General features: G+C 39.9%; 1 protein-coding gene across 9 annotated transcripts in view; it reads right to left on the bottom strand.

Moving 5' to 3' along the window:
• Positions 1–14,141, bottom strand: part of MTA3 (metastasis associated 1 family member 3) — a 231,789-nt gene that overhangs the window by 164,803 nt on the left and 52,845 nt on the right. For 8 of the 9 annotated variants that reach the window (XR_013441677.1, XM_078056247.1, XM_078056248.1 and 5 more), the window contains one exon: positions 9,150–9,243. Coding sequence is in view for 8 of the 9 variants with exons in the window: in XM_078056247.1 (XP_077912373.1) it covers positions 9,150–9,243 (94 nt within the window). In the remaining variant the exon portion in view is untranslated. Of the gene's footprint in view, positions 1–9,149; positions 9,244–12,812; positions 12,962–14,141 lie in introns of those variants that run through there. The other variant, XM_078056245.1, reaches the window with a different exon arrangement.

Genomic DNA, 14,141 nt, shown 5'->3' with positions numbered 1-14,141 from the left:
ACCTCAGCTGAAATCAAGAGTTGGGTGCTTAAATGACTGAGCCACCCAGGTGCCCCTTAAAAATAAGAACTTGGTGGGGCCTGGGTGGCTCAGTCAGTTGAGCGTCTGCCTTCAGCTCAGGTCATGATCCGGGGGTCCTGGGATGGAGCCCTGCATCCAGCTCCCTGGTCAGTGGGGAGTCTGCTTCTCCCTCTCCCTCTGTGTGCGCGGGGTCTCTCATTCTCTCTCTCATATAAATCAATAAATTTTTCTTTTTTAAAAGATTTTATTTATTTATATTACAGAGAGAGAGCACAAGCAGGGGGAGCAGCAGACAGAGGGAGAGGGAGAAGCTGACTCCACGCAGAGCAGGGAGCCCGATTCGGGACTCGATCCCAGGACCCTGGGACGATGACCCGAGCCGAAGGCAGACACTTAACTGACTGAGCCACCCAGGCGCCCTCAATAAATCTTTTTTTAAAAATCTTTTTAAAAATTAATAAATAAGGGGCGCCTGGGTGGCTCAGTCGTTAAGCGTCTGCCTTCGGCTCAGGTCATGATCCCAGGGTCCTGGGATCAAGCCCATCGGGCTCCCTGCTCAGCGGGAAGCCTCCTTCTCCCTCTCCCACTCCCCCTGCTTGTGTTCCCTCTCTCGCTATGTCTCTCTCTGTCAAATAAATAAATAAAATCTTTTTTTAAAAAATTAAAAAATTAAAAATTAAAAATAAAAATTAATAAATAAGGGGCGCCTGGGTAGCTCAGTTGGTTAAGCGACTGCCTTCGGCTCAGGTCATGATCCTGGAGTTCCGGGATCAAATCCCGCATCAGGCTCCCTGCTCGGCGGGGAGTCTGCTTCTCCCTCTGACCCTCCCCCTCTCATGCTCTCTCTCTCTATCTCATTCTCTCTCAAATAAATAAAATCTTAAAAAAAAATTAATAAATAAAAAATAAAGCTTCACATTTTAGGAATCACAATATAAAAGTATACAATATGTCAAAAAACATCTAAAACATGTAAAGCAGGCCATAAAGAATACTGATGAAATTCATTTTTCAAACTCCACTCTGAGAACCATGTCCATTTGAAACTGCCATCTTTTCTTTAAACCAAAATTCCGTTTCTAATAGATTAAGAGAATCAAGATGCTTTTAAAAACAAAGTACAAGGGCGCCTGGGTGGCTCAGTCATTAAGCGTCTGCCTTCGGCTCAGGTCATGATCCCAGGGTCCTGCTTAGTGAGGAGTCTGCTTCTCCCTCTACCCCTCCCCCCCACTCCACCCCCCCCACTCTGCTCTCTCACTCTCTCAAAGCAATAAATAAAATCTTTAAATATATATGTATATATAACACCATGAAATATCCAATATGTTAAAAGTACATGGCAATCTAGGTATTGCACCACTCTGTCTCAAAGGAAAGTCTCTCCCCTGTGGTTAGACTGTGGTCTCCAAGACCATTTCCCAGTAAAAGGAGCCAGGACTCCACAGAGATTAGGTTTGAGGCAAGAAGTGTAAAAGATGAGCCTGGAACATCTTGTCATATCAAAAAAGCAAGTAAGATAATAAAGACTACTAAGATCATGTCTAAATAACTGAAGAACCAACATAAAAATAAGCCCTCTGGCTGAAGGTAGGACAACTTTTGAGTATCAGTAAGGATAATAATTGAAGGGCGCCTGGGTGGCTCAGTCCATTAAGGGTCTACCTTCAGCGCAGATCATGATCCTGGGGAGGGGCTCCCTGCTCAGTGGGGAGCCCGTCACCCTGCTTGCAGTCTCTCTCTCATGCACACACTCTCTCTCTCTAATAAATAAAATCTTTAAAAAAAGGATAAGAGGGGTGCCTGGGTGGCTCAGTCGTTGCGCGTCTGCCTTCGGCTCAGGTCATGATCCCAGGGTCCTGGGATCGAGCCCCACATCGGGCTCCCTGCTCCGCGGGAAGACTGCTTCTCCCTCTCCCACTCCCCCTGCTTGTGTTCCCTCTCTCGCTGTGTCTCTCTCTGTCAAATAAATAAAATCTTTAAAAAAATAAAAAATAAATAAAAATAAAAATGGTAATGACTAAAAAAAGGAAAAATCATGTCCAAGCCTTTTTTTTTTTTTTTTGACAGAGAGAGACACAGCGGAAGAGGAAACACAAGCAGGGGAGTGGGAGAGGGAGAAGCAGGCTTCCCGCCGAGCAGAGAGCCCGACGTGGGACTCGATCCCAGGACCCCGGGATCATGACCTGATCCGAAGGCAGACGCTTAAGGACTGAACCACCCAGGTACCCCACGTCCAAGCCTTTAATTTAACCTGCCTGAACCTGAAGATTAACCTGATAGCTGACATAGGGAATATTCTCTTCACAGAGATAGTCTACCCAGTAAGTCAGGGGATGATAGAACTAAAAGCATAATTTTCACAACTTTAATGAATTAATCAAGGCAATCATCAATCAACAATGAGAACATTACAAAAAGATAGCTTAAAAACTCTGTTTTTAGGAGCACCTGCCTGGCACAGTCAGTAGAGCATGTGACTCTTGATCTCAGGGTTCTAAGTTCAAGTCCCACATTGGGTGTAGAGATTACTAAAAAATAAAATCTTTAAAAAAAAATTCTGTTTTTATTCTTTCCTATTAAAGGCATTAGTAGGAAATTTTCCAAAATCTGAATAAATCTATAGATTAGTGTACCATCATCCTTGGTTAGATAAGAAATTCTGCTTTTTTTTTTTTTTTAAGATTTTATTTATTTGACAAAGAGAGACACAGCGAGAGAAGGAACACAAGCAGGGGGAGTAGGAGAGGGAGAAGCAGACTTCCCCATGGAGCAGGGAGCCTGATGCGGGGCTTGATCCCAGGACCCTGGGACCATGACCTGAGCCGAAGGCAGACGCTTAACGACTGAGCCACCCAGGCACCCCAGAAACTCTGCTTTTTTAAAAAAGATATACACTGAAGTATCTTTAGGAATTAGGGGAACTATGTCTTGAACTTACTTTCAAATGGCTCAAAACAGTAATAAATACATAATAAAGCAAACAGTAAATATAATAGAGCAAATACAGTAAAATGTGAGTAAAGTAGAGTAAAATGTGAATGTTTTGGATGAAGAGCATATGGGATTTCTTGGTAATGTTTTTAATAATTTTTCTGTAAATCTAAGAATTATTGGGCACCTGGGTGGCTCAGTCGTTAAGCATCTGCCTTAAGCTCAGGTCATGATCCTGGAGTCCTGGCATCAAGCCCCACATCGGGCTCCCTGCTCAGCGGGGAGTCTGCTTCTCCCTCTGACCCTCCCCCCCCTCATGCGCTCTCTCTCTCAAATAAATAAAATCTTTAAAAAATAAATAAATAAATAAATAAAAATAAAATAATTATTTCGAAGTAAAATGTTAAGAAAAAAAACAAAACAATACATTATGGACCTCATGGGAGAAGTGCACAATACTACCTCAGGAACTAATCTTGCACCCAGTACCTCACCTCTCCCCCCAAAAAACCATGTGGCTTTCGATCCTCTAGAATCTGAACCTAACTATCCATCTACAGAAAAAACATGGTAAAGGACACAAGAGATGCAATAAACAACTCCAGACCAAAGGAAATTATAGGATGAACAACCAGTTATCTTCAACAAAATACTGAGGGATACAGAGAGAGAATATGAATCAATATCCACACAAAAATTTGTACATGAATGTTCACAGTAGCTAGTTTTTCAAAATAACTAAAAACTGAAACAACCCAAATTGTCCATCAATTGAAGAATAAACGTTTATCCATCCAATGGAACATCATTCAGCTATAAAAACTAATGAAGGAATTCAGGCAATAACAAGGAAAAAACTTGAAAACATTATGCTAAATTTGAAAATCCAGACCCAAATTATTATTATTAGCAGCACCTGACTGGTTCAGTTGATAGAGCATGCAACTCTTGATCTCCCGAGTTCAAGCCCCGGTAGGGCATAGAACTTACTTAAAAAAACAACAAGAAAAAACCCTGCACACATATTATATGATTCCTTGATGTGAAATGTCCAGAAGAGGCCAATCTATAGAGACAGAAAGTGTATGGTGGCTTCCAGAGGCTGAGAGGAAGGGGGAATAAGAAGTAAGTGGTTGCCTTTTGGGTGGTAAAAACATTTTGAAATTAGATAGTGGTAATACTTATACAACTTTGTAGGTATACTAAAAACCACTCAATTGTGCACTTCAAAAGAATGGATTTTATGCTATGTGGATGATATATCAATTAAAAAAAATGGATGGACAAGGAAAAAAAGAGAGACTTAAGAGTACTATCAACCAATCATAATCTATTAACCTTATTTGGATCTTGATTTAAACAAACTATAAAAAAGAAAAAATTCATAAGAGAAAAAACATGAAAACAAACTATAAAAAAGATCTTGATTTAAACAAACTATAAAAAAGAAAAAATTCATAAGAGAAAAAACATGAAAACTAAGTAGATATTTGATAATACTGTTTACAGATTCCTAAATGATCAAAGAATGCTAAAATGAGTAGCTTAAAGATTGACCAAGAACAAACTATTCACATAGTTGCCACGTATCTCCTCCAAAATAACTTACTAAATACAAAGGGACACCACCTTGACCAAGTCACCAAACCTAACATAACCAATATTAGGACAAAACCAATTATGTGCCTCTTAATACAATGCACTGAGAGGGACACAATAGGACTTCCATGGCAACCCTACAAAAAAAAAAACCATAACCTGCAAAAAAACCCATAACATATCCTGACTCTAATCATGAGGAAACATCAGACGGACACAAATTGAGCCATATTCTACAAAATAAATGGCCTGTTTTCTTCAAAAATGTTAAGGTCAGAAAACACAAAGACTGAGGAACTGGTTCCAAAACAAGGAAAACGAACAATAAAATACAATGAATCTGACTTTTATTCTAAACTAAGAAAAAGTATATATAGCTATAACGAACACCACTGGTGCATGAAATTTGATTAAGGACTATGAATAATGGTTTTGTGTGAATATTAGGTTTCCTGACTTGTTTACTCTACTGTGATTACAGAAAACAATTTCCTTGCATTTAGAAAAACACACCGATGTCTCCAACTTACTCTCAAATGACTCAATTTATACATATAAAAAGAATGATAAAGTCAAGAGAACAAAATGTTAATTGCTGAATCTGGGTAAAGTTTATACGGGAGTTTCCTGTATATTCTTGGCACTTTCTTTAAGTTTGAATGAGGCCATATCTTTTAGAAATACACACTGCAATATTTACAGATGAAATGGTAAGATTCTCTGATGAGCTTCCATATAAGGGGATGAGGAGGGGTACAGATGAATTGATTGGTCATTTATTGATAACTATTAATGCAAAGTAGTGGAAACATCAGGTGGATTATACTATTCTCTGTACTTCTGAATGTTTGAAATTTTCTATAATAAAAAAGTTTAAAGGAGTCCATAATGGAAAGGTTTTTAAGTGGAGAAACTGATGGGGTGCCTGGGTGGCTCAGTCGTTAAGCGTCTGCCTTCAGCTCAGGTCATGATCCTGGGGTCCTGGGATCGAGCCCTGCATCGGGCTCCCTGCTTGGCAGGGAGCCTCTTCTCCCTCTCCCACTCCCCCTGCTTCTGTTCCCTCTCTCGCTGTCTCTCTCTCTCTGTCAAATAAACAAATAAAATCTTTAAAAAAAAAAAAAAGTGGAGAAACTGAGGCTCAGGAAAATTAAGTGGCAACCACACCCAGGAATCCAGTTTTGAAACCTTTCCAATGTATGATTCTCTCTCCAATAATCCTCCTTTAAAACCTTTTTATATAGCAAAAACTATCCAGGCAATTTTATTCTCCCCACCTGAAATTTTGGTCAATACCAAACAGAAATACAGTAAGATACTTCTGACGCCACCTTTGAGAGTAAACTCAATAAATGATGGAAGAAACTGGCAAATGTAGATAGAAGTAATCCACCCAGGGCGCGTGGGTGGCTCAGTCGGTTGAGCGTCTGCCTTTGGCTCGGATCATGATCCCGGAGTCCTGGGATCGAGTCCCGCATCAGGCTCCTTGCTCTGCGGGGAGCCTGCTTCTCCCTCTCCTTCCCAGTTGTGCTCTCTCTCACTATCTCTGTCTCTCTCTCTCAGGTAAACAAATAAAATCTTAAAAAAAAAAAAAAGTAATCCACACAAAGAGGTGATCTAAAAAATTGCTGAGGAGGTAGAAAAACCAACTGACATTTATTAAGCACTTATTTATGACCTTAGGTCCTTTAATCCTCACATCAATGCTGGCATAATTTTTTCCCTTAATTTTTTCTAATTGTGGTAAAATATATATAATACAAAATGAGGTGATTTTTTTTTTTAATCTCATTTTACACATGAGGAAAATGGAAATAAGAAATTGAGAAATTTTCCCAAGACAAGCAACAACTAGCAAAGCAGAATCTGAACCCAGGTCTTTCTCTAAACTACATGATTGCCATTACATAATTTGATTGACTTTTAAATCACTTAAATTTGGGGGCGCCTGGGTGGCTCAGTCGTTAAGCGTCTGCCTTTGGCTCAGGTCATGATCCCAGGGTCCTGGGATCAAGCCCCTCATCGAGCCCTGCATTGGGCTCCCTGCTCGGTGGGAGGCCTGCTTCTCCCTCTCCCACTCCCCCTGCTTGTGTTCCCTCTCTTGCTGTCTCTCTCTCTGTCAAATAAATAAATAAAATCTTTAAAAAAAATAAAAATAAAAAAAAATAGATCACTTAAATTTGGTCTCAAAGAGTTAATACCAAGAGCCTACTCAATTCTGATTTTCTACATCTACAAGCCTACAACAGCACCAAAATGCGGCCATGCTGAGACTCTCCATGAACAGTCAGCAGACACCCTAACAATCTTTATACCAGACTACCTTTGCCGCAGCAACTTTAGAAGCTACATTAGAAGCTAAATTAAATCCAGAAGTATATGAATATTAATAAGACATTTCACCTTTCTTAAGCTTATGTTGTAAATGGTAAATGAAATCCAAATAATTTTGCAGAGCCACTCTAATAACACATTGAATTCACAGATTTTAGCTACAGCTAAAATAACTGGTTAGTATGTCATTTTAAAAGGTAGTATTTTGGGGGCGCCTGGGTGGCTCAATCGTTAAGCATCTGCCTTCAGCTCAGGTCATGATCCTGGAGTCCTGGGATCAAGCCCCACATCGGGCTCCCTGCTCAGCGGGAAGCCTGCTTCTCCCTCTCCCACTCCCCTTCTTGGGTTCCCTCTCTCACTGTGTCTCTCTCTGTCAAATAAGTAAATAAAATCTTTAAAAAAATAAAAAGTAAAAAGTAGTATTTTGGTCTCATACAGGAAGGACAAATATGAATGCCCTAAATCTGTCAATATATAATTTATAAATATTATAGAGCTCATATCATTCTTTCTAAAGAAAAAAATGGAAAAATTTAAAAACACTATTAACTACAGGGGCGCCTGTGTGGCTGTCAGTTAAGCGTCCGACTCGTGACTTCAGCTCAGGTCATGGTCTCAGGGTTCTGGGATCAAGCTCCACACTCAGCTCAGAGTGGGCTTGGGATTCTCTCTCCCTCTCCCTCTGCCCCTGCCCCGCCCCCGCACTCTCTAAATAAATATCTATCTCTAAATAAATAAAATCTTAAAAAAAAAATACAAAACCATTATGAACTACAGCAGAAAATACAGTAGGAATTTAACTTATACAACAACCAATCTGCCTGATCAAACCAGTGACCCAGTGGGGAAATGATAATCAGACACAGAACAAACCTGTGCACACAACAGCCTCCCTTACCAAAACACTTCAAAAGCTTCAGGATCCCCAAGACCAGAGCATCACAGATCAGTGTCAAACTGAAAAACACACATACATATGGTCCTAGTCTCATATATTTTGTAGGATGAAAATGGCTTCAAAATAAAATATTTATATTCCACATATTTCTTCTTTCTTAAAGTTTAAATCACTTTTTTTTATGATTGTGTTTGTTGTTTTAAAAATCAAAGGGGTAGGGGCGCCTGGGTGGCTCAGTCGTTAAGTGTCTGCCTTTGGCTCAGGTCATGGTCCCAGGGTCCTAGGATCGAGTCCCACGTTGGGCTCCCTGCTCAGCAGGAGGCCTGCCTCTCCCCTCTCCCACTCCCCGTTTGTGTTCCCTCTCTCGCTCTCTCAATATCAAATAAATGATTAAAATCTTTAAAAAAAAAAAACAAAACAGGGGTAGGGCACCTGCTGGCTCAGTTCGTAGAGCACTTGACTTTTGATCTCAGGGTTGTGAGTTCAAGCCCCATGTTGGGTGTAGAGCTTTCTTAAAAATAAAATCTTTTAGGGGTGCCTGGGTGGCTCAGTCGTTCGGTATCTGCCTTCGGCTCAGGTCATGATCTCAGGGTCCTGGGACTGAGCCCTGCATCGGGCTCCCTGCTCAACAGGAAGCCTACTTCTCCCTCTCCCACCCTCCCTGCCTGTGTTCCCTCTCTCACTGTGACTCTCTCTGTCAAATAAATAAATAAAATCTTTAAAAAATAAAAAAATAAAATAAAATGTTTTAAAAAATAAAATGAAAAATAAATTTTAAAAATTTTAAAATAAAAAATTATAAAAGGAGCTAAAATATGTCAAAGCTGTTGATTGGGGGGGAAACACACAATAAAGGTTAATCTACAAAGTAGGGCTCAGAGTTGCTATCTACATGAGTTCACCATATATAAATATCACTTTGCACTTCTTTTTCAGGCAAACCTTTTTTTCATACATACCTAATTCTATATGCATATAATAAATAATCAGAATTTTTAAAATGTAAATATTACCCAGTTGCTTTAGAAGGGAAAAAAATGTCCTTCCAAAATACCAATAAAGTATAAATGTGCTCATATTTAAGCCTTTCAAAACCACCACTGAAAACTGCAGATGGTAAAACACTACCCTGATTGTCTGCAGAAGCACAGAATTCTATTTCAATGTATTGACTAACATACATATGATGCAACCTAAGAAAATATATACTAAAACCAAGCACCACCCAAAAAATTACTCCCATCTAAACTAAGAGGAACACAAATGGGAAAGCAAAAAGCTACAGGTAACAAAAAAAGTGTTTTTCCTCCTATCATGGAAAACAAAAACCTTAAAACATTTTTTAATTAAAAAAAAAAAGACAACTTACTAGCATGCTTGTCTGCAAGCATTATAAGCGTGTTGGAAATATCTCGTCGTCTATAAAAGCACACTACTTTTGCTTCCACGTTGCCAGTTGCAGTCTAAGAAATAAGAAAAATAAAAGTTATCTGTACTGAATAGTAGACTCAAATAGTTTATAAAACAAAACTAGATACAATACAATTATAAGAACACTCTCATTTATACTGTGCCAACCTCAACTGGGGGATAATCAGAGAGCTAAAAAACTCAAATGAGGATGAGCAGCACTTGCAAAAGTTCCAAGTGAAACTGAAATGTCAAACATACAATAACTTACTGGCATCAATTAAACTAAAGTGATCAGATCGCTTTAATGAGCCAGAGAGTGAAATCTGATTAGCCTTGAGAAACTAATCCCCAAAATTTTAAAAGCCACAACTGTAACTTATTTAAGACAGTTAAACATATCTCCTCCAAACCCACTCCCAGAAGTATAGACTAAAATCATGCAGCCCTCTCCTAAACACCCATGTTTGACTGATGGTGAAGCTCTGTGAGTGTGGGAAGCCATCACTCAGAATGAGGCAGACGACCTGGAAAAGCATTCTCTAGCCCAGGTAAATTTATGAATCCATAGTAGTCAATATTCTCAGTAGCACTTAGTTTACCTTCACATATGAAAGTATTAAAAACTCTGAGTTATGAACACTGAAGCTCTTATTTATTTTTGACTACAGTCTAGAATATAACCAATATTCAGTTAGGTTGTAATTTACTGCAGCTGGGGCCCAGGCTCCTACTCTCCTATTCCTTATGAATTCTGAGAACTTTCAAGGTCAATCATTCATTACAAAGTTCCTTGTAAAAACACATAGATTACAATAAAATCCTACTGTGATTTCCAATTTCAAAAAAAATTTGAGAACAAATTTTCAGAATTTCTCTGGGCTTACAGATATATTCAGACATAAAGAAACAAGAATATATATATGCTGCAGTAAATTGTCCATTTTATGAAGTTCAGCAGCAGTATTTTAGAGTGAGAAATAGTCGTGGAAAAATATTGCCCCTTTGAATTGAAATCATATTAAATCCTAACCAAAGTGCTTCTATATTTCACAATATTGTGATCAAATACATCCTCCAGAAGTAATGATCCAGCAATCTAATAAATGAACAGGCTGATATTTCTTGTAAATAAAATCCATCAAGGACTACAATTACAAGCTCTTTATCAGTTTTAAGACAAAAGCATGTTCAAAACCCAAAGCAAGCATTTAAAGGCATATTTTTTTCTGCCTCTCTAGTGAGTTCCTCAACTAGGAATACTCTACAAAACTAATTAAATTCTTATTTAAACCTGCTTGAGGTAGAGGGACATAGTTCAAAATAAGCAGTCTCTTCTGAACGATGCACACACTTGGCTATTAGGTATTTTATAACTACAGTATTCCTCTTCCCCTCTACAAATACACACACACACACTTTCAAGCATGCCTCTAAAGCTACTCAAACTGTGGTCCAAGGCCCGGTCTACAACTCCTGCGGTGTAATGAAATGAGAACAGAGACTGAGAGTGTGTGTTAGAGCATTTGGTAGTTAATTTTAATCTACTGAACCTAATAATGAAAAATGAAGGGTGGGGGGATGGGTTAGCCCAGTGATGGGTATTAAGGAGGGCATGTACCGCATGGAGCACTGGGTGTTATATGAAAACAATGAATCGTGGACCGCTACATCAAAAACTAATGATGTATTGTATGGTGACTATCATAATAAAATAAAATTAAAAAAAAAAGAAAAATGAAGGCTTGTGTTTTTATAAGCCTATTTTAAACTTCATTTTTCTACTATTTTCCTTTAATTTTATAAAAGCAGTCTGAGGGCGCCTGGGTGGCTTAGTCGTTAAGCATCTGCCTTCGGCTCAGGTCATCATCCCAGGGTCCTGGGATCGAGCTCCGCATCGGGCTCCCTGCTCAGCGGGGAGTCTGCTTCTCCCTCTCCCACTCCCCCTGCTTGTGCTCTCTCTCTCGCTGTTATCTCTCTCTGTCAAATGAATAAACAAAATCTATAAAAAAAAAAATAATAAATAAATAAATAATAAAAATAAAAACAGTCTGAGATAGTGAACCTTCTTATAAATCTTACACCACAAATAGTTTGCCAAGCACTGCTCTAAAGACCTAGGTTAGGAGTTCCTTCTTGGGGGCGCCTGGGTGGCTCAGTCGTTAAGCGTCTGCCTTCAGCTCAGGTCATGATCCCAACATCCTGGGATCGAGCCCAGCATCGGGCTCCTTGCTCGGTGGGAAGCCTGCTTCTCCCTCTCCTGCTCCCCCTGCTTGTGTTCCCTCTCTCGCTGTCTCTCTCTCCGTCAAATAAATAAATAAAATCTTTAAAAAAAAGAAAAAAAGGAGTTCCTTCCTGGCTGGCTCAGTCGGTACAGCATGTGACTCTTGATCTCAGGGTTGTGAGTTCGAGCCCTACATTGGATGGAAAGATTACTTAAAAATTTTTAAAGCGGTGCATGCGTGGGGCAGTTGGCTAAGTGGTTGGTCCGTTGGTGGGGAGATCGGCTGGCTGGCTGGTGGGGAGATCGAGCCCCAGTGTCAAGCTCCATACTCAGCAGGGAGTCCACTAGAGATTGTCTTTTCCTCTCCCTTTGTCCCTCCCCACCACTGACAGAGGGCGCGAGCTCTTTCTCTCTCAAATAAATAAATAAATCCTTAAAAAAAATAAAAAAGAAGCCACAATGGACATCAATTTCTTTGCTATGTTCTTTTCTCCATTTAGGTTGCAGCCTCTTAAATCCCTATTCTGTCAAGCACATTTACTAAAATATCCTCTAATGATAAGGGGCTTTTCATAAGCTCTAAAATCATTTTAGTCAACCTCATACTCATGTCTGTTTCTATCCCAGACTTAGGAAGTACATTATTTAATTTTTATTTATTTGACAGAGAGAGAGACAGCGAAAGAGGGAACACAAGCAGGGGGAGTGGGAGAGGGAGAAGCAGGCTTCCCGTGGAGCAGGGAGCCCGATGTGGGGCTCGATCCCAGGAGTCTGGGATCATGACCCAAGCCAAAGGCAGACGCCCAACGACTGAGCCACCCAGGCGCCCCAGGAAGTACATTAAAACAAAAACAAAACAAAAAAACCCACCACACACACACTTTCCATTTCAGAAAGTCTGTGGTTTGCCTACAGTAAAGAACAAGTGAAAATCCACTTTCCTTTCCCAATTTCTGTCCTTATTCCCAAGAGATCCCAAACAGTAGGGGGGGTCTTACCTTGGGTTTCATGAGGGAATCTCCTGAAACTATGTGCAAATTCCTATATGTGCAAATGTAGATGGAGGCAGAGGGAATCATCAGACACTCAAAGAAATTAGTGACTCCCCTCTCCCCACCAAAAAGATGGAAGACACGAAACAGTAAAATGAATCTCAGAACAAGTCAGATGGCTAATAAATTATACAGAATATGAAGGTACACACAAATTATACAACATATACACCAAAAACAAAACAAAAATAGCAAGTAACATGCTAATCTTTCCACAAGTTTAACTTCCAAAACTTCCTGAGACTTACAGCGTCACTATGTGCACATAGCTTTCTCTTGACACGCATGCAGACCCAGTCTTTAGAAGAACACCACCCAACCTAGATAGTGACTAAATAAAATTTACCAAAAGTTGTTTTCATAATTTTAATCTTATATTCGTCCTCCAAAAGATCATCTTCGTGATATCTGAGTACAAGTTAGGAGAGAGGGAAAAAGGGAATATAAGATAATCAATGTTGAACTGTGTTTATCAACTGATAATTACTAGTTTTTCCAAAACTTTTAGGGAAAAAAATTGAGACAAAATTCTATTACCAAGGACATCTAGCTGACTCAGTTGGTGGAGTTATGCGACTCTTGACCTCGGGGTTGTGAGTCTGAGCCCCATATTGGGTATAGAGATTACTTAAAAATAGTATCTTAAAAAAAAATCTATTACTGTAATTAAAAAAAAAATGAAATACTGTAGCCCAGCTTTCAAACTGAACAAGTAACATTTCAAATAGGATTTTTTTAAAAACCAGAATCCATTCTATAAGAGTGAATTTTGGGGTGCCTGGGTGGCTCAGTCAGTTGACTGTCTGCCTTCAGCGTAAGTCATGTTCCCAGGGTCCTGGGATCAAGCCCTGGAGCCCCCGAACCCCGGAACCCCGCGCGTCATCAGGTTCCCTGATCAGCGGGGAGCCTGCTTCTCCCATTCCCTCTGCCTACCTTTCCCCCTGCTTGTGCTCTCTCTCTGTCAAATGAATAAATAAAATCTTAAAAAAAAAAGTGAATTGTCTATAACAATGGTGATTGACAGCTTATCCTAGGAATTTTGTTACAAAAACACATTCTATTCAGAAGCTAATTAATAGGGGCCACCTGGCTCCTGGCTGGCTCAGTGAGCGAGCATTTGACTTTTGATCTCACGGTAGTGAGTTGGAGCCCCGCTTTGGGTGTAGAGATTTCTAAAAATAAATAAATAAACAAACTTCAAGAAGATAGTTAATAAAATAGGTTAATATCAGGGCGCCTGGGTGGCTCAGTCGTTAAGCGTCTGCCTTCGACTCAGGTCATGATACCAGGGTCCTGGGATCGAGCCCCGCATCGGGCTCCCTGTTCCACGGGAGGCGTGCTTCTCCCTCTCCCACTCCTCCTGCTTGTGTTCTTTCTCTTGCTGTCTCTCTCTCTGTCAAATAAATAAATAAAATCTTAAAAAAAAAATAGGTTAATGTCCTTTCTTTTTTAAAAAAAAATTTTTTTTTTTTAATTTATTTGACAGAGACAGTGAGAGAGGGAACACAAGCAGGGGGAGTGGGAGAGGGAGAAGCAGGCCTCCCGTGGAACAGGGAGCCCGATGCGGGGCTCGATCCCAGGACCCTGGGATCATGACCTGAGCCGAAGGCAGACGCTTAACGACTGAGCCACCCAGGCGCCCCCAAATTTTTTTTATTTAAGTAATCTCTACACC

This window comes from Halichoerus grypus, chromosome 10 (genome assembly GCF_964656455.1).
Source record: "Halichoerus grypus chromosome 10, mHalGry1.hap1.1, whole genome shotgun sequence".
Lineage (NCBI taxonomy): Eukaryota > Metazoa > Chordata > Mammalia > Carnivora > Phocidae > Halichoerus > Halichoerus grypus.
The sequence above is the reverse complement of the archived record's forward strand: the minus strand, read 5'-3'. Positions and strand labels throughout refer to the sequence as shown.